This window comes from Stegodyphus dumicola, chromosome 4 (genome assembly GCF_044657685.1).
Source record: "Stegodyphus dumicola isolate Sdum_Otavi_A_Nest chromosome 4, ASM4465768v1".
Lineage (NCBI taxonomy): Eukaryota > Metazoa > Arthropoda > Arachnida > Araneae > Eresidae > Stegodyphus > Stegodyphus dumicola.
The window spans coordinates 8,080,776-8,100,181 of record NC_140771.1 but is presented as its reverse complement, the minus strand read 5'-3'; the positions used below and the strand labels follow the sequence as shown (position 1 = coordinate 8,100,181).

Sequence of the window (19,406 nt, the reverse complement as noted above, 5' to 3'; positions counted from 1 at the left end):
GGGCTATAATTCTGTGCAGTTTTTAAATTTAATGTTTCTCTTGGATACTGGACTTTTGTTGACAGAAGGAAACGGGAAGTTGGTTTATTTATTACGATAATTAATATTTGTATTAAGGGATATTGCTTATTTCATTGTAATTTTGTTATATGTAATAAATTTTTTTTAATTTGTGTGTTTTTTTTGGGGGGGGCGCGTAGCTGCTAGTATATATAATAGATACACTGCTATCTTATGAATATGAATTAATAAGCTAGAACTATGTATTGTCATTACCAGAAGTAGATATACTGGGAGCCGCCCAACCGGTGTAGTAGTTAGCGTTGCTGAATGCCGTGCGGAAGGACTCGGGTTTGAATCCCGGATGGAATGGAATAGAAGGCATGGATGTTTATAAATGTATAGAGTCGGTGCGGCATGGTGAACTCTAAACATGCGGCGAGCGGAAAGTCCGGGAGCGGGGAGAGGAGAGTGAGACCTTCGGACCTGTTCCATCGGGTCTCTCCATCAAAATTGGGGGTCGAAACTGAGCTAAATCGCACTGTCAGCTGAATAGTGCTCAATGCTGTGGTGTAATCTAGCGCTCCTTGCCACAAAGAATTTTGTGGGCTTGGGCTGACTACGTCAGACAAGTGAGCATAAGCAACAACAACACCAGATATACTGGGAAGTGCAAGCTTCAATTGCGAGAGGCCCTCAAATCATTAATTCATTTTTTAAAAACAGTAAATATATCATGTATTTAAAAAATCAGAGGTCCTAGCCTTCAATGAGGTAGGTCACCATTTGACAAATCTGCCTCTGGACATCATGTGACATACGCAATGGAAAATCAAGTTATATAGACACTTCCAACCTTCCAAAACATAACAGTCACATACAGATTAACAACGCGCTATTCAAAAAAAAAAAAAAAAAAAAAAAAAAAAAAAAAATCAAGGCTATGTGTTACGATCCCGAGCCCTTGCGCATAAAATAAAACTCTACGAAAAACACAAAAAAGAGACAAAAAATCATGGAATAACAGTGGTGTTAGTAGATGACGTCATAGAGTTGGGAGTTATCTAACACAGTACGCAATTTAATTGTACGTTATTCAGAATATATCATAAACAATGCACAATACACAGGGTGACCCGACCCAAAAGTCGGTCAACATTTGGAAATTTAATTATTCATGGAATATTGTAGGTAGAGAGGTTAAAATTGACACAAATGTTTAAAATAACATGGGGTTTTATTGAAAGGGAAGAAAAAAAGGTGCAAAAACAAAAAGGCCCACATATGGCACTGGGCAATAAAATGTGAGTGATGTCGCATGAGCGTGTATGAAACGAACTGTAGTGAGAGATTGAATCAGTCCCTTCAGGACTTTGTCACTATTCTATCCTTGCCGCTGGATGTTGGTCACGGTGTAATGTGGATTTATCACATCAATCCCGATCGGACACTTTTTCTTCGAGGAAATGGATGGTTCTACTATTCAAACCGTCAGTGTGACGGGTGCGAGGTGCGCTGATATGTTACAGAATTGTGATAAACACCTGTTCTAAGGTATGGCTGTTATGTAATATGGCACTCCAACCCATATTGCTACATGGGTTAAAGAAGTCTTGATCGTTTGGGGAGGATCGCGTGCTCATCCGCCACGTTCATCATGCTTGGCCTCTCAGGTCCCCAGATGTCAATCCTTGTAATTATTAGTTGTGGGATTACCTGAAATCGCAAGTCTGCCATGATCATTCGACCTATTTAGAGGTGCTTAAAGACAACATCCGATGGCAACTTCTCACCATACAGAGATGTTCACAACATTGTCCGTCGACTATAGGTATTGTTGATGAATGTCGGTCGTTATGGTGCATATTTGCTATAAAGAACATAATCTTTGCTAAAAATCAATTGTTGTACTAATCATTGGTTTTGTTTTCATATGAAGCGCCATCTGTTGGCCGGTTTAAGCACTACTCCTTTTTTTTTTTTTTTTTTTTGCTTCCAATAGAACCCCATGGCATTTCAAGCATGTGTGTACCTCTATACCTACATTATTCAGTGGATTACAGAATTTTCAAATGTTAACGAACTTTTGGGTTACCCTGTATAAATAAAAGTTCTAACTGACTTTTTTACACGAGTTTGATCTAAATGACGATGTTCAAGTTCTCCTGTACCTAATGCTTCTTTACTACCATTTATAGCTTGGTTTCTTCATTTCTAACGATATCATTCTTCCATTACCTTCTGTGCATTCTCTTTGTTTTGAAAGCTCAATTTATGTAACTAGATGACTTTATTCTTTAGATTGAAATGCTTGAAAATACAAGTGAACACATAACATTTTTTCCGTTAAAGATAATATTCTTTTTTTGGTGCATGTTTTTTGATTGTCTTCGGATCAAGGTTTAATTTCTAAAATTAGAAGTGCTGGAGCCCTACGGAAGACTGTCAGGAAAGAAGGAAATAACTAAATAAAATAACTAAAAATTAAAATAATTGTGGGAATAGTGCCTCAACGAAGCATCAGATGTCGCTACCTATCACTACTCTGTAACTAGCGTCTACATCTCAAAACGGCAGCCTATGAGAGAGGCGATTCTATTATTTTCATCGGGGAGTAGGGGAGTTAGAATGGTTTTCTGAGGAATGCAACGGCAGTGGACTATATGTTTGCTTACATTTGGAAGTTCAAAAAATTGCTAAGGTGGATTGCCTTAGTTTCTACGGTTACTTACAGGGAAATATTAGGCAGTTTTTTCGGTTTGCTGATAGAAGGCAAATAGACAATTTACCTTTATAATCCACGTTTATCTATTTAAACTTCAGAAGATTTAAGATGAAGCGAATATATTCAACACAACAGAACACAATCTTAAGACTTGTAAATCTTTTAAAAGACAACAGCAAATTTTTAAACATTACTGTAAAAAATATCTTCTCTTCTAATTGTAATAAATGATGAGATAATGCATGGATGAATTGTTAATTATATGATAACTATGTATTTATAAAAAGTTTTTAATAATGAACTATAAATAATATTTTTAATTATCGATGTATTGTTTTTTAAAAGATTTACAAGTCTTAAGCTTGCGTTCTGTTGTGTTGAATATATTCACTTCATCTTAAATCTTCTGAAGTTTAAATAGATAAACGCGGATTTATAAAGGTAAATTATCTATTTGCCCTCTATCAGCAAACCAAAAAAAAACTGCCTAATATTTCCCTGAAAGTAACCGCAGAAACTAAGGCAATCCACCTTTGCAATTTTCTGAACTTCCTAATGTAAGCAAACATCGTGCACTGCCGTTGCGTTCCTCAGAAAACCATTCTAACTTCCCTACTCCCCGACGAAAATAATAGAATCGCCTCTCTCATAGGCTGCCGTTTTGGGATGTAGACGCTAGTCTACTCTATAGGAACTCTCCAGGTTGCAGGATCTTCAGTTGGTCCGAGAAGTCGTCTAACAGAAAGCTCGCGAAGGAGCTACAACTAGACGCTTACTGGTCGCGCGTAGGCGATCGGACTTGGAACTTATCTAAAGTGACCGCACGTAGGTGGTCAGCTGTGACTTTTACATCTCCATAGTGGAATTAGTGTTGATTACTCTCCTAAACATATTTAATCCATTTTTACATACTCATTTCGTTTATCTTTTCTTCTATAAACCAGAAATAAAACCTGATACTTTGAGTCGTGAGTGTGATCTCTGTTTGATGATAAGACGTCACCCTCACAACTATGGGGGCTCCAAGCCGGCGAACTTCAAAAAAGGTACTGTGAAAACTTTTCCTTCTTTAAGATAGTGATACTTGTATTTCGTTTTAAAATGAGTTTCTTAAATAATTCCAACAAGAGTGATTTAAAATTAATTGCCGAAAGAATTGGAGAGAATGTTCCAGAAAATGCTAAAAAAGCTGACATTAGAAAAATTATAGAAAATTCTGATGTCTTCAAAACTAACATTGAATTTGTTCGTGGCGTCGTCAAATCGATCGTCGAGGATCGGACGCCTAAAACAAGTAATGAACACTATCTGTTAGAAATCGAACGCCTTAAATTAGCCCAAATTGAGAAGCAAATTGAACTAGAAAATTTAAAATTACAATCATTATCGGGTGATAAAAGAAACGCACAGACTAGTGTTGAAAATTTACTGAAAAAACGCTTACAATCTCCGTTCCTGAGCGGCCAGAGGCATCGCATTTGTTTTTCATTTCATTGGAAAAAGCTTTTGCCACCAAAGAAGTTCCCAAAGACTTACAAGCTAAGATACTAATTAATTTGCTAGGGGTAACTGAAGAAGATTTGTCGAATTATGAAAAACTAAAAGAGTTGTTTTTAGCTGAATTTCAGCCGACACCAAGAGAGATTCTGAACACCTTTAAACTAGCTCAACGCGCAGCAAACGAGTCGCATGTTCAATTTGCATCGCGATTGACCGCAACATTCGAATACTACTGTCAGGTAAGGGAGACACAAAAGGATTTTAAATTTGAATCGAAAGTACCAAGTGTTCAAAACCAAAGTATTAAGAATGACTCATTCAGTCGTAGCAAATCTAAAAGTAAACAGGATGTCATTTCATCGACGCCAGAGATATCATGTAACGTCTGCGGGGGAAGGGGTGAAAATTTTCATTTCGCTAGGGATTGTGTAAAACGTAAACAAAGCGAATCGCATAAGGAAACAGAAAGAAAAAACAAAACAAGTGTTAATAACGTCAGTTTTATTCACGAGTTGCAATATGCTGATATTTTCGTAGAAAATAAAAAAATAAAAGCACTTATCGACTCAGGCGCTGAAGTTCCGGTCATAAATTCATCATTCATTCAAATAAAGACACCGCTGGACGGTAAAATAGTAATACTTAGCTCATGTTTTGACGGAAACGAAAGAGGCAGATATCGCTAGAGTAGGATTATCTTTAAATAGCAATTCACCAAGGTTAGAAATCATTGTTGCAGCCGTAAATAAATTATCTGTTCCTTTAATTTTAACACCAAACATTTATTCTCAACTTCTAAAAGTAAGTCGGAAAGACAAAAATGAAACATCTAATCCTGATACCGAAAATGATTTTAAAAGTGAATCATCATTACAAGAGTGTTTTTTTTTATTAAATTTTGAAATATGATTGACGAATGTGATGTGGATTTCTTGCATGTTACTGATGTGAACATTCGTAAGGATTTATCGTCATTGATTCATAATTATAAACCAAATAAAACTAAAGACACGAATTTAAAAATGAATATTGTGTTAAAAGATGATATTCCAGTATCGCAACGGTCTCGGAGATTACCGTTTGCTGAGCAAAAAATTGTTGATAAACAGATAGACGAGTTGTTGGGAATGGCATCACTAAGCCAACGAATCAAAAGCCAGATAGAGACTGACGTCATGGGACGCCAGAGGAAAACGAACAGTTCCGGTTTAGTTAGTTAAGCACGATGTTTGCATGATGTGCCTAGATAGATATTGTAGCTAGATAAATATTTTATATTCTTTTAACTTGTCTTTATGTGTAAATAAATCTTTTTGCTTAAGTTTAAATGAAGTGCTCCATTTATGACAAGATAGCTGTTAATTCATCGGGTAGATGACTTACGAATCCCTTCTGAGCTAGCCATTGTTCGAACGTAACACCTTACGTAACATATCATTGTGGCGCCAAGACGTGGGGCGCGATAACAGCTAAAATAAATTGAAAATGGAGCTTACACAGCTGAAAACCGAAAGAAAATGTCTAAGAACTTCCTTTACCACATGTGCAAACAAAATTGATGCAGAACTGAAATCAGATATTCCTGATTTGAAGCTACTTTCGATTCTGGAACAACAGCTTAGAGACAAGTTTAACCGACTTGAAATTTGCCAAAAGGAAGTAACGTCGCTAATTCTACAATCTAAAGAAGCTGAAAAGCTATATGAAGAAGATTTTATTTCGTCTGAGCCTTATAGAGATAAATATTTTGAACTGTGTTCTCAAATCGAAAAGCTGTCGAAGAATCCTTTACCTACTGAATTACCAGAAAAGCGCAAATTTAAACTGCCGAAGATCGAACTAAAGAAATTCAACGGCGAAGCAAAAGAATTTTTGACGTTTTGGAGCCAGTTTTCGAAGATCCATGAAGATCCGACGATTCCAGATGAAGATAAATTCCAGTACCTCCTACAAGCAGTTGTTCCTCAGTCCAAAGCCGCACGGGTAGTGGAGAGCTTTCCGGCAACGGCGTCGAATTATCCGAAAGCAATCGCCCAGCTTCGAGAGAGGTTTGGAAGAGAAGACTTACTTGTACAGATATACGTCAGAGATCTTCTAAGCATGGTTATGCGTAATGCAAGCAGTGGACGTGTGAAGACGGATCTTCCCACCCTTTACGATGATTTAGAAACCAAGATTAGAGCTTTAGAAAGTCTTGGAAGAACGCAAGAGAAGTATGGTAATTTCTTAACGCCTTTAGTTGAATCCTGCCTGCCCGAAGAAGTATTAATTGCTTGGGAGAGAAACAGAAATTTAAAAGAAGCACCTCAGCCTGAGGACCGATGCCTTGAAAATTTGATGAATTTTCTGAAACAAGAAGTGAAAGGAGAAGAGATGGTCGTGTTAGCCCGCACTGGGTTTGGTTCTAATCATTTTTCTAAGAAAAAGGATACACTAAATAAAAATTTAGATTCCGCCACCGCAGCTGCGTTAGTAAGTACATCAAATTCTGAGAGCCCAGGTAAGCGCAATTTTAACTGTCTCTTTTGTGAAAAACGGCACCCAACTAAAGAATGTTTTTCTGCTAGAAATATGACATTAGAAGCTAAGAAAAATATATTAATTAAAAGAGGGGCCTGTTTTGGATGTTTCAGATTTGGACACACTTTTAAAACATGTCGAGTAAAAAATTCTTGCATGTACTGTAATAAAAATCACCATTCTTTAATGTGTCCCAATCGCCAAGAAAAAGGCGCAAATGAAAAGTCTAAAAGGGACGTAACTGAAACCAGTACATTAACTAATAAGACTTTAAACTAACTTTAAAATAGAATACTATTTAAAATAGAATACTTTAATACTAACTTTAAAATAGAAAATGTTTATTTAATGACTCTAATAGTTAAAATTAAATTTAAGAATGTTGAGCTTAAAGTACGCACATTACTGGATACAGGTTCTCAGCATTCGTTTGTCAGTAAAAAATTAGTAGAGAATTTAAATTTAAAACCATTAAGGCAAATTAAATTGAAGCATTCGTTATTCGGTGGAAGAGAAACGCGAACGCAGATTCACGATGTTTATAATTTGTTGATTTCGGCATTAGATGAAACTTTCTCCTTTCAAATCGAAGCACTTTCCGAGAGCAAAATTTGTGGCACAGTGCCAAAAGTGAACGATAGTAAAATTATTAATGAACTGAAAGATAGAGGCGTCAGTTTGTCTGATTTGGGTTCTTCTGATCGTGAGATTAATCTGCTTTTGGGAGCGGATATTGTGGGCGCTTTATTTACTAATAAATCTGTTCGGTTGGAGTCAGGGTTATTTTTGATTGACACTTGTTTGGGACATGTGTTAACTGGGAAGCATGAGTCATTTGGAGATAGCAATGATGATATTGTTTTGAATGCAATTTCGTTGTATGTTAGTAATTATTCGATAAAAGATTTATGGTCTTTAGAATCCATAGGTATTTCAGATCCCATTGAAAATAACAGAAAGAATTTAGAACATTCCAGAGTTTTGGAAGAGTTTAAAAATAATATGAAAATTCTTTCGGACGGTAGATATGAACTTTGTTTACCTTTTAAATCTGATGTGGCCGATTTGCCGACAAATAAAGATTTAACTTGGAAGCGGCATAAAAGGATGTGCCAGCGAGCACAAGATAAAGCATTTTTAGAAGAATATACTACGATTTTCCGGGAATGGGAGAAATTGAATATAATTGAAAAGGTAACTGATAATATTGAGACGGGACATTTTTTACCTCATCGGCCAGTAATTAAGGACAGTACCACTACAAAAATCAGACCTGTCTTTGACGCGTCAGCCCGAGAAAGTGGTAAATGCTCTTTGAATGACCTTTTGTATAAGGGTCCGAACTTACTAGAAATAATTCCAGAGATACTTGATAGGTTTCGAATTCATCCAATAGGATTATCTTCAGATATTGAGAAAGCATTTCTGATGTTAAGTATAGCCCCTCAACATAGAGATTTCTTGCGGTTTTTTTATCCGTCCGAGAGTGAACAGATTGTTTACCGACATCGCAGAGTAGTATTTGGGTTAAAGTCGAGTCCATTTTTATTGGCAGCCTCAATTACACATTTATTAGATAATGTACCATCTGAATTTGATGCTATAGCACAAAAACTGAAACATTCTTTTTACGTAGATAATTGTGTTTCTGGTGTTGCAAATATTGAGGAGCAGGAAGATTTTATTGTAAATGCAAAAGATATTTTGTCACGGGGTTGCTTTAACTTAAGAAACTGGGAGAGTAATGTAAAATGTAAGTATGTTTTTAATAGTACTGGTGTCACGAAAGTATTGGGAATTTTGTGGGATCTTGATAAGGACACTCTTAAAGTGTAATTTAAACTTTAATCTTGTAAGTGAAGATCAGAATTTTACTAAGAGAATCATTTTAGCTACAGTTCACAAAATATTTGATCCAATAGGTCTGTTGAGTCCTGCAATCTTACCACCTAAGCTTTTACTGCAGGAAACGTGGAATTTAAATCTAAAGTGGGATACTCCCTTACCAGATAGTATTCAAATGTCTTTTAAAAGATGGTTTAGAGAAATAGATGCATTAAGAGATACCGAAATCTCACGTTATGTTGAAATAAATGATTCCACTGAGATGCATGTTTTCGTAGATGCGTGCAAAGAGCCATATGCCACCTGTATTTTTTTTAGAACGAGAACCTCTCAAGGGGTAAAAATTTACTTTGTTAGAGCAAAAACCAGAGTTGCACCTTTAAAGAAAGTAACGATCCCTAGGTTAGAGTTAATGGCTTGCTGCATTGGTGCCAGGTTGGCATATTCAGTGAAGCAGGCTTTAAATGCCCATGAGATTAAAACAATATTTTGGAGCGACTCTAGGGTAGCTTTATACTGGTTAAAAGAACGTGGTGATTGGACAGTTTTTGTCTCGAACAGAGTAAAAGAAATAAATAATCTGTTTCCTAATAATGAATGGCGACATGTGCCAGGAAAAATGAATCCCGCTGATCTGATTTCGCGAGGGTGTTCCCCTAAGAAATTGTTAGAATCCTGCTGGTGGAAAGGCCCGGCATGGTTGTTGCAAGCAAGAGACAACTGGCCTGACACCGAAATATTGATAACAGAGACACCCGAAATAACACTTGAAAGGAGAAAGGTTAGGTTATGTAATATTAATTTGTTGGAAGAGAGAGTCCCGTGGTATGCCATTAAATTCTCAAAATTCAATAGTTAGAATGGTTGCATGGATATTGAGATTTATCAGTAATGTAAGATCGCATCATGATACTAGACGGGGGGGGGAGAACTTCTAACGCAGGAGATTGAAAATGCTGAAATTCTGCTTATTCGTAATGTGCAAGCTCAATTTTTTCCTAGTGAAACCTCTATTCGGAACTTGTGTGTTTTCAAAGATGTGAACGGAATTATCAGAATTAAAACTCGAATTACTGAACGCATAGATAAGCCTTTCTTCATTTCACCTATTCTTCTTCCTGATAAATGTATCTTTACTCAAAGACTGATTGAATATTTTCACCGAGAAAACTGTCATGCTGGAACCCAGATATTGCTAAGTATATTGCGTGAAAAGTACTGGATTACAAGAGGAAGAAGAGCGATACGTAGTGTTCTGAAGGACTGTATTAAATGTCGACGATACAAAACTAAATCTCTCATCACTGAACCAGTTTCCTTACCTGCTGATAGAGTGGAAAATGCTGCAGCTTTCGAAGTAGTTGGTATTGACTTAGCAGGTCCCCTATTTGTAAAACGTGGGGACAAAGTATGGATGGTTCTCTTCACGTGTGCTCTTTATAGAGCAATTCATTTAGAGTTAATAACATCGCTTTCTACTGATGCTTTTTTGTTATCATTAAGACGTTTTGTTGCTAGAAGAGAAAGACCTAGAGTGGTTTATACAGACAACGGTACAAACTTTAGGGGAGCTTATAATAATTTTTTAGAAATTGATTGGAGTAAAATAACTCGACAAACAGAAATACAGAAGATCGAATGGAAATTCATTCCCCCCACTGCTGCCTGGTGGGGCGGATGGTGGGAAAGACTTGTTCGAGTAGTCAAAGAACTCCTTAGGAGAACATTGGGCAGAGCTGTTCTTACCTATGAAGAACTGGAAACAGTTATGTGCGAATGTGAAAGGGTAGTAAATTCGCGACCCCTGACGTATGTATCCGAAGATACAGAAGACTTAGTTCCACTTACACCTGCCATGTTTCTGACCGACAGATCCAATTTAGATGTAACTGATATAGATACAGTAGACACCAATCATCTCAGGAAAAGAATCGGATTTCGTGCAAAATTAATGGAAGATCTCCGTGTACGTTTTCGAAAGGAATATTTAGGACTACTTATTCAGAAACGACAGCAAAATTCACACTTTCCAAATATTCGAGTGAATGACGTTGTGTTGATAGGAGATGATATCAAAAAGAGATTGAATTGGCCTTTAGCCAGGGTGAAAGGACGGCAAAGTGAGAACAGTTAGATTAAGAACGCAAACTAACAATTTAGTACGTCCGATACAACGAGTGTTTCCCCTAGAAATCCAAGATGATGATTTGTCAGGTTCATGTCATCCAAGTGATCCTCAAAAACATCAATCTGCTGTAAAGTCTTCATATTCTCATCGTGGAGACGACATGAGTACCTCTCATCATTCAGAAATTTCTGGGTCACCCCGATCTCCGGACCTCACTGATGTTTCCGATGTATGTGACAGTTCTAAGACTATAAAGACACGAGCTGGTAAAACTGTTAAGATGCCACTTAGACTGAACTTGATAGACTTAAATGTTTTGAGTAGCTATCCAGCAACTCAAAGGGGGGAGGATGTTGGGAATGGCATCACTAAGCCAACAAATCAAAAGCCAGATAGAGACTGACGTCATGGGACGCCAGAGGAAAACGAACAGTTCCGGTTTAGTTAGTTAAGCACGATGTTTGCATGATGTGCCTAGATAGATATTGTAGCTAGATAAATATTTTATATTCTTTTAACTTGTCTTTATGTGTAAATAAATCTTTTTGCTTAAGTTTAAATGAAGTGCTCCATTTATGACAAGATAGCTGTTAATTCATCGGGTAGATGACTTACGAATCCCTTCTGAGCTAGCCATTGTTCGAACGTAACGCCTTACGTAACACGAGTGGTTGCAAAAGGGGATAATTAAACCATCTTGTTCCGAATACGCATCTCCAATTCTGTTATGTAAGAAACGTGATAAAACACATACATTATGCGTAGACTTCAGACAGTTAAATAAAAAAGTAATAAAAGATTCTTTTCCTATGGCCCAGGTAGAGGAAGTACTTGATCATTTGGGGGAAGCGAAAGTTTTTTCAACTTTGGATTTGAAAAATGGTTTTTTCCACGTTCCAGTCGATGAAAGATGTACCAAATATTTAACATTCATTTGTCATGCAGGTTTATTTGAATTTTTAAGAGCACCGTTTGATTTGACCACAAGTCCTAGTGTATTTTTAAGATTTATCTATAACGTATTCAGGGAATTAATAAGGGATAATACAGTTGTAATTTACATGGATGATTTTATCATACCTTCCCGTGATGAAAAAGAGCGATTAGAAAAGCTTAAACGAGTTTTAAAAGTCGCGAGGCAAAGCAGAAGGTCTACTAACCCAATCTCAAAGGACAATATTCCGTTAAGCACATATCACATAGATTTTGTAGGACCCCTTTCATCTACAGATAAGAGATACCGACATATATTTACAGTGGTAGATGCTTTTACAAAATTTGTCTGGTTTTACCCAGTCAAGACAACATCAACGGCAGAAGCTGTACAGAAACTAAAAATCCAACAAGCTGTCTTCGGAAATCCTTCAAGAATTATCTCTGACAAAGGATCTGCTTTCACTTCAAAGGACTTTGAGGAATGCTGTAAAGATGAAGGAATTCAGCACATACAAATCACAACAGGCGTTCCAAGAGCCAACGGCCAGATCGAAAGAATTCATGGAACCCTTAACCCAGTGCTTGCAAAACTGTGAGTAGATGATCCTGCCAAATGGTTCAAATTTGTGCCTGACGTCCAAAGAATCATCAACAGCACTGTCAGTAGATCAACGAAATTCACTCCTTTCGAGCTGATAACAGGCGTGAAAATGAGAAATAAGGCAGACCAAAGAATTAAAGAAATTCTCGGTGAAGAATTCCTAAACTCCACCATCCAGAAGAAAGAGTCTATTCGTGAAGAGGCTAAAGCGAATATCTTCAAACTGCAGGAGGAGAACAGACGACAATACAATCGACGTCGTAGAACCGCTCCACTCTACAAAGTCAACGACCTAGTAGCCATTAAAAGAATCCAGTTAGGAGGCGGTCTCAAGCTAAGACCTAAATTCTTAGGACCTTATAAAGTGATCAAGATTAAGCCACATGATCGATACGATGTAGCCAAAGTAGGATCTCATGAAGGACCTGAAGCAACTTCCACTTCGGCAGACCACATGAAGCTTTGGTCTGATGACATCGCAACTTGAGATCATTTTGCAAACTATTTTTCAAATGTTTCTTTTTTTGTATTTTGTGTTTTACAGATGTATTCAAGTGTTCGGAGGTTCTCACCTGTCGATGGCCGAGCGTGTGGGAATCGTGCCTCAACGAAGCACCAGATGTCGCTACCTATCACTACTCTGTAGGAATTCTCCAAGTTCCAGGATCTTCAGTTGGTTCGAGAAGTCCGAGAGAAGCGGTCTAACAGAAAGCTCGCGAAGGAGCTACAACTAGACGCTTACTGGTCGCGCATAGGCGATCGGACTTCGAACTTATCTAAAGTGACCGCACATAGGTGGCCAGCTGTGACTTTTACATCTCCACAGTGGAACCAGTGTTGATTACTCTCCTAAACATATTTAATCCATTTGTACATACTCATTCCGTTTATCGTTTCTTCTATAAACCAGAAATAAAACCTGATACTTTGAATCGTGAGTGTGATCTCTGTTTGATGATAAGACGTCACCCTCACATAATTATATAATTCAATTAAAATTAAAAGAAATACAAAGATATAAAAAGAGATTTCATAAATTATTTAATTAATTATAAACAGTTATATAAAAAATAAATTATCGGACCTCGTCATATTTTGGGCTCAGACTGGAATTACATATCCACGCAGAAGCTAAGAAGTACCAAGGGCTATCTCTGTTTGAATTCAAGCCCTGATTATACATGTAATTTACTATTTCAAGGTATAATAGATTGAAAAACAATTCTTTTTTTCAGCGCACCAATGAAAAATTATTAAAGCGTCACGAAGGAGAATAGTGAGAATTCTAGAAACAGTATCAGGATATGAAAAGGAATTTGAACGGAAAAGTGTAGCTTTGAAAATAAAGAGTCCAAAATTTTCTGCATGTTGATATAATTCTAGCCATCAAGGAGAAATTTTCCCTTAATACGTTCCGATAGCAACGTGAGAATAAACATAAGACTACTCTATACAAGTAACACTAGTGGTCCCCCGCGTTTGATAATACCGTTTAAAAAGTGTACAGGAGTTCTGCAGAAGATAGTCACGTGGCACGTGCATGACTAGGATGATGCCTTTCAGGAACAGAAAATTGACCCGCTCTCATAAATTCATTGTATTTCTTGGAACATAAACCTTTAGCATATGGGTGGAGGGTTATCTTTCCTCAACCTCTGTGTCCAAGGAAAAGACAGGCCTATATTCAGAAGTTAGAATCGATTTTTAAGGCATATTTATTATCAAAATAAAATTGACTTCCTGAAATTGTGGTTACCTTATAAGCTTTTTCTCTCACCTTCTTGGCATGCCTTTGTGTTGTAGTGGTCTGCACGCTGGGCGTGTATTCCAGAGGTCCGCGGTTCGATTCCCGGTGAAGGCGTTGCTAATTTTCACGACTCCTGCTTCCAATTAACCTAATGTCTCTACAACCTTACATAAGGGCTCACGTCGTCTTCCTTCTTGTTGGTTGTGTCTATGAGCGAATAGCTCGACGTAATGTTTGACCAATTCATGTTTAGATCACAAATTGAATAAATATCCACAAATGCGCAAACATGCGAGTTTACAACTTTTCAAGACCGCAACTCTGATCTAAATCTTCATATTAACTCAACATTTCATTAAACTCATGTTCATATTCTTACATATTTCATCCAAGTGTGGGCAACAATCCTCAAAACTTGTCAGGGAGGGAAAAAGAAAATTAGATTTAACCTTATATTTAATTAACAGGAACTTCTTCCTGCTGGTTGTTTCTGTGAGCGAACATGACCAGATCTCAACTGAATAAATATCCCCAAAGGAAAATGTGCAGATTATATAAATGTGCAACTTTTTAAAACCTCAACTCTAATGGATTTAAATTTAAATAGACCTTAATAACTGAACATTTCATTTAACACGTTGATGGCATATTCTTACATATGCCATCCACGTGTGGGCAACAATCCTCAAACTAGTTAGGAAGAGAAGAAGCATATCATTCAAAATATATATTCTTATGAATAATAAATAATTCATAAGATTTGAAGCATAAATTCAAATCTTATGAAGCATGGAAACCATGCATTCCATGCTTCATAAGGAACGTTAGCACAGTCAAATTCATGACTTTAGGCTCGCCACTGCATATAACTTTCCGACTAATGCAACTAACTTAAAATTCTTTGCGATTTTAAATTTAGTTTATTATGACTGGGACAGATACCGTGGGGGAAAAAAAGGGGGGGAATTTGCAGGAGGGTTGCGGAATAAGTCGTAGAATTTTGTGGCTACTGATGATTTTCACTAACAGTTCATTGGGTGGAGAGACCTTATAATCACACAATCATAAACGAAATACATAATGCGCAGCTAAATAAGCATTACATTATATTCTTTTAACAATCAAATCCTCGTAATGTACCCCATGAGTAACCAAGTGGTTAAGACAGCTGAATCTTGGGAGTTCGATTCCAAGCGAACTGGCTGGCCGCATATTTGTTTTTCGCAGTTTTCCTCGTGTGTAACGTGAGTACAAGACAGTTTTCCTTAGACAAATCCTGTGCGAAGGCATCTCTTCACTTAGAAAGATAGTCTGCGACAGCCTTACCATATTCATTTAACCTATTCTAATTTGGCTATATCAGGGATAAATAGTCCCTAACATAAGTCCTGTGGCTATGTAATCAAAGCTCTTATTTGAGATCAAATTTTACAGTAAATTGTACAACTAATAAATGTGTTTTACATATATGGATTTTCTACATTTAGTGGTACATTTTTCAATTTATGGAAAAGAATTATAATTAGTAACCCCATAACCTCAGGTAACACACGTTCCAGATCTTACCGCAGATAATAGCGAACAATTGATATGCATGACATTCGAATAACATACACAGTTATGGTTACGTTTAATCGATCAAATAAGCACGTAAGTAACATCTGTAATAAGAAAAATTTTTTTTCCTCCTCACTCTGAAGATGAACTCTTCGGAGTGAAGTCTAAGAAAGTGAAGTCTAAGAAAAATTTAAAAATTACCTAAAATAGTAACTATGATTAAAAATATAGTATAAAGAAAACTATTTGAAAAAAATAAATAAATAAATAAACCATGCGCCTTTGATTTCAACTACGCAGTTCAAATGAGTAAATAGAAATTTTTAAAACAGTTATTCGAAAGAAACTATGTAGCGTAAACAGTTAAAATAAATTCGAAAAAGAAAAACATTGCTTAAAATTAATAACAATTATAATTAAAAATATAAGATAAAGAACATTATTTGAAAGAAGGAACAACTGAGTCTTTTTTTTTCCTCTCACGCACTATGTAAAAATGGAAATAAAAGTAGGTTGCCACATATTAAGAAGTTCGCCAAATGAACTAATTTTGGCACAAATTGAATAAAAAGCGCCAACATAAATTGTTGAATTTCTCCGTAAATTTCCCATCAAATTTTACAAAATTTAATATTTAGGCATAATTTGAGTCGTAGAATCGAAATATGGAAAAAACTCGGTACGTTATTTCAGAAAAAGGCGCGCTTTTGTGTCAAAATACCTGTTAGAATAGTGCTATATATAAATCTAATATATATCCTAAGTCGCGCTTTCGAGACATGAAGAACGCAATTTGAATTTCGTAAATCGGCCCAGTAGAACGGGAGATATAGCACTGTCCCATTTTTTTTGGAGCAGTGTACCTTCTAATAACAGAATCATACTCTAATTAGATTCCCTAATAATTAAATACTTCAACCAGATCACTAATCATTGATTGCAAAACATGAATTAATGTAATTCTGTATTGTGAAATTGTGTTAAGAACATTGAATGACGGCAAAATCAAGCATACAAAAAAGCAAAAAGCTTTATTAAGGTCCAAAGACAAAACCTTCAATATTTATTCTTCAGAAGAAAAACTTAAAATAATCGGAAAATGTGTCTCTTGTCAAGAGATATTTTTATTTTGGAAGACCCTTATATTTTGTGGTATTATTTTGAGAATCGCCAATTAAATTTCTTGCAGGTGCATAAATTACGTAATTTTGGTCACACCTATTTTTAACATTGGAACTACATCTCCATTTACTTAAGGTATTTTATAACTTAAATAAAAGACTAAAAGAAGAAACATTTACTTCTTCCTTGAAAAATGTAAGAAGTTGTTGACGATTCTAGTTGAACATTTCTCTAAAGATAACCAGTGTGTAGACATATATTTCAAATTTTTTCTTATTTCAGTATTATGCAGCTGATGGAATTGTTTCAATTTTTCTTTCCTTAGCAGCATTTTCAAGATAATAACGAATATCAACAATGTGTTCAACTACACTTTATTGGCAAAGAAACTGACATTTTTTTCACTGCTAGATTTAAGTATTGGCAGGTGCATTTCATAATTTGCAAATATGAATTTTCCTTTTTTAAGATGCCTGCAACATCAATCTTCAAGGCCACAATTCCTGGTACGACACTAAATGCTAAGCAATTATCCTGAAGAATTGCACTTTTAAAGTTTAAATAATTAACTGTGCTATTATTACAGCCTGTCAGATCTCTTCTTTAGTGGGGACAGAAAGTAAACTACACTTAGTGAAGACTCCTGATTAAAAAAAAAAAAAAAAAAAAAAAAAAAAAAAAACTGGATACAGTTTTTTTATCAGTATAATTGCTTCTATTCGTAGAGAGGCAAAATGGAATCGTTTTAATGCGAACAGTAACTGAAAATATATTTTTCATGCCAATTTCTTGAACCCATTTCTTTAAGTATTGTAGCTGTTTTTGTCCTTGCACTTGAGTATTTCTTAGTGATTTTACTGTCGGGGAACATTTTTCTAAAAAAGCTGCAGCATGATCTGATACGTTCAGCAGCAGGTCATGCTCTAATAAAAAGGCAGAACAGGCATTCTGCCATTAATAAATTTTTGGTCCTTTGTTTCCAAAGAAAAATAAAAAAAATTTTTTTTCAGAACAACTCACGCTATCCTTGTGTAAGCACATATTTAAAAAAAAATCAGACTTTCCTCCATGTTAAATCGAAAATATCGCAATGACAAACAATACACATCACAATATTACATTTTCTTAACGAAATAATAGCAGGAAAGTCATCTGTATATGATTTTTGAAAAGTACAGTGTGAAAAAAAGGGAGGGACAGTTCTACATCTTCCGTTCTACTGAGCCGATCAAATTGCGTTTTCCATGTCTCGAAAGTACAACTTAGGATATATATTAGATTTATATATAGCATTGTTCTAACATAGGTATTTTGACATAAAATCAGAATTTTTCTGAAATGATGTACCTAAGTTTTTACATACTTCGATTCTAAAACACTCAAATTATGCCTAAAAATTAAATTTTACAAAATTTGGTTAGAAACTTATTCAAATATTAAAAAAATTTGTCTTAGCGCGCATTTTTCAGTTCAAGCCAAGAATAATTCACTTGACGAACTTCTTAATATATGGCAACCTATTTTTCTTTCCCTTCCATTGTGCAAGAGAGGAAAAAAGTCACATCGTGCCTACCTTTTACATTGTGGATGAGCGGTCACACAAGTCACATGGTTCCTACTTTCAAATAATTTTAACAAAGTGCGTAAATCATACTTTTGTTATTATCGCTTTCAACAAATATACCAAATTTCAAAACATGCCAATATATAAATTCACATACATCTTCGGAAATTTTGAGTAAAAGCTCTAATTTTTTGCAGGTATGCTTAGAAATACAGCTACTTTAAGATGATTGTAAAAATTTAAAAAGTTATAGTTTAAAATTTTTTTGAAAAATTTATGAAAATCATTTAAAAATACAAACTGAGAAAATAAACCATAAAAAATGGGCAAATTTTATTTGGAATGAACCTAAATTTCGAACTGTCTAGGAAGGAATCAAATAAGTTTCATAATGTTGAGGAGTTAAAATTTTGAGAGCTAATTTTTTAAAATCTACTCGTGTGACTTTTAGAAAACTTGGGAGTTTGGCATAATTTGAGTCATAGAATAAAAATATGGAAAAAAATGGCATGCCATTTCAGAAAAAGGTCCGATTTTGTGTCAAAATACCTATATTTGAACAATGCTATATATAAATCTAATACATATCCTCAGTCGCGCTTTCGAGACATGAAATACGCAATTTGAATTTCGTCATTCGGCTAAGTAGAACGGGAGATATAGAACTGTCTCCCCCCTTTTTTGTACACATGCTCAGTGTACATGAGCATTTCACCTTTTTCGTGGACATAGCTAAGACAAATGATCGCAATTTCTTAAACTGTTTCACAGAAGCATGTAAAACTTATGCTACTGGTCAGAAATTGGGAGTCTGCTGCTTAAATCGGAAGAGTTGGCAACTCTGTATTTACATGGAGAAAACTACTGACCATGTTCGAGTTTCTATTTTTCGACTATGTTATGGCCTGTTGTCGCTATGCTTTTAACTTTAAAATTTATGATTTAAGCAATTTCCGCCCCCTAGGCCAATCTGAACTACTTACATATTTCACATTGGAACTTTTTTTCAGTATTTAAAGCAACAGGAGGCTATTTTATATAATTTCTACAAAATTAACCCTCATTTTTTTTACTTCCTTGTACTAAGTAAAGTAAGTTTTGTAAACATGAAAAATTCCGGGAATGATATTTCAAAGGCAATATCCACTAAGAAATACATTT

At 35.6% G+C, this 19,406-nt stretch overlaps 1 protein-coding gene across 1 annotated transcript in view; it reads left to right on the top strand.

Annotated features, from left to right (window-relative positions):
* The first annotated feature begins 3,511 nt into the window (after window positions 1–3,511).
* The window catches only part of Ccz1 (vacuolar fusion protein CCZ1), a 107,451-nt gene continuing 91,556 nt past the window's right edge, over window positions 3,512–19,406 (top strand). The window contains exon 1 of the mRNA XM_085814515.1: window positions 3,512–3,771. Within this exon, the coding sequence (XP_085670641.1) occupies window positions 3,739–3,771 (33 nt within the window). The 5' untranslated portion in view covers window positions 3,512–3,738. The remainder of the gene's footprint in view (window positions 3,772–19,406) is intronic.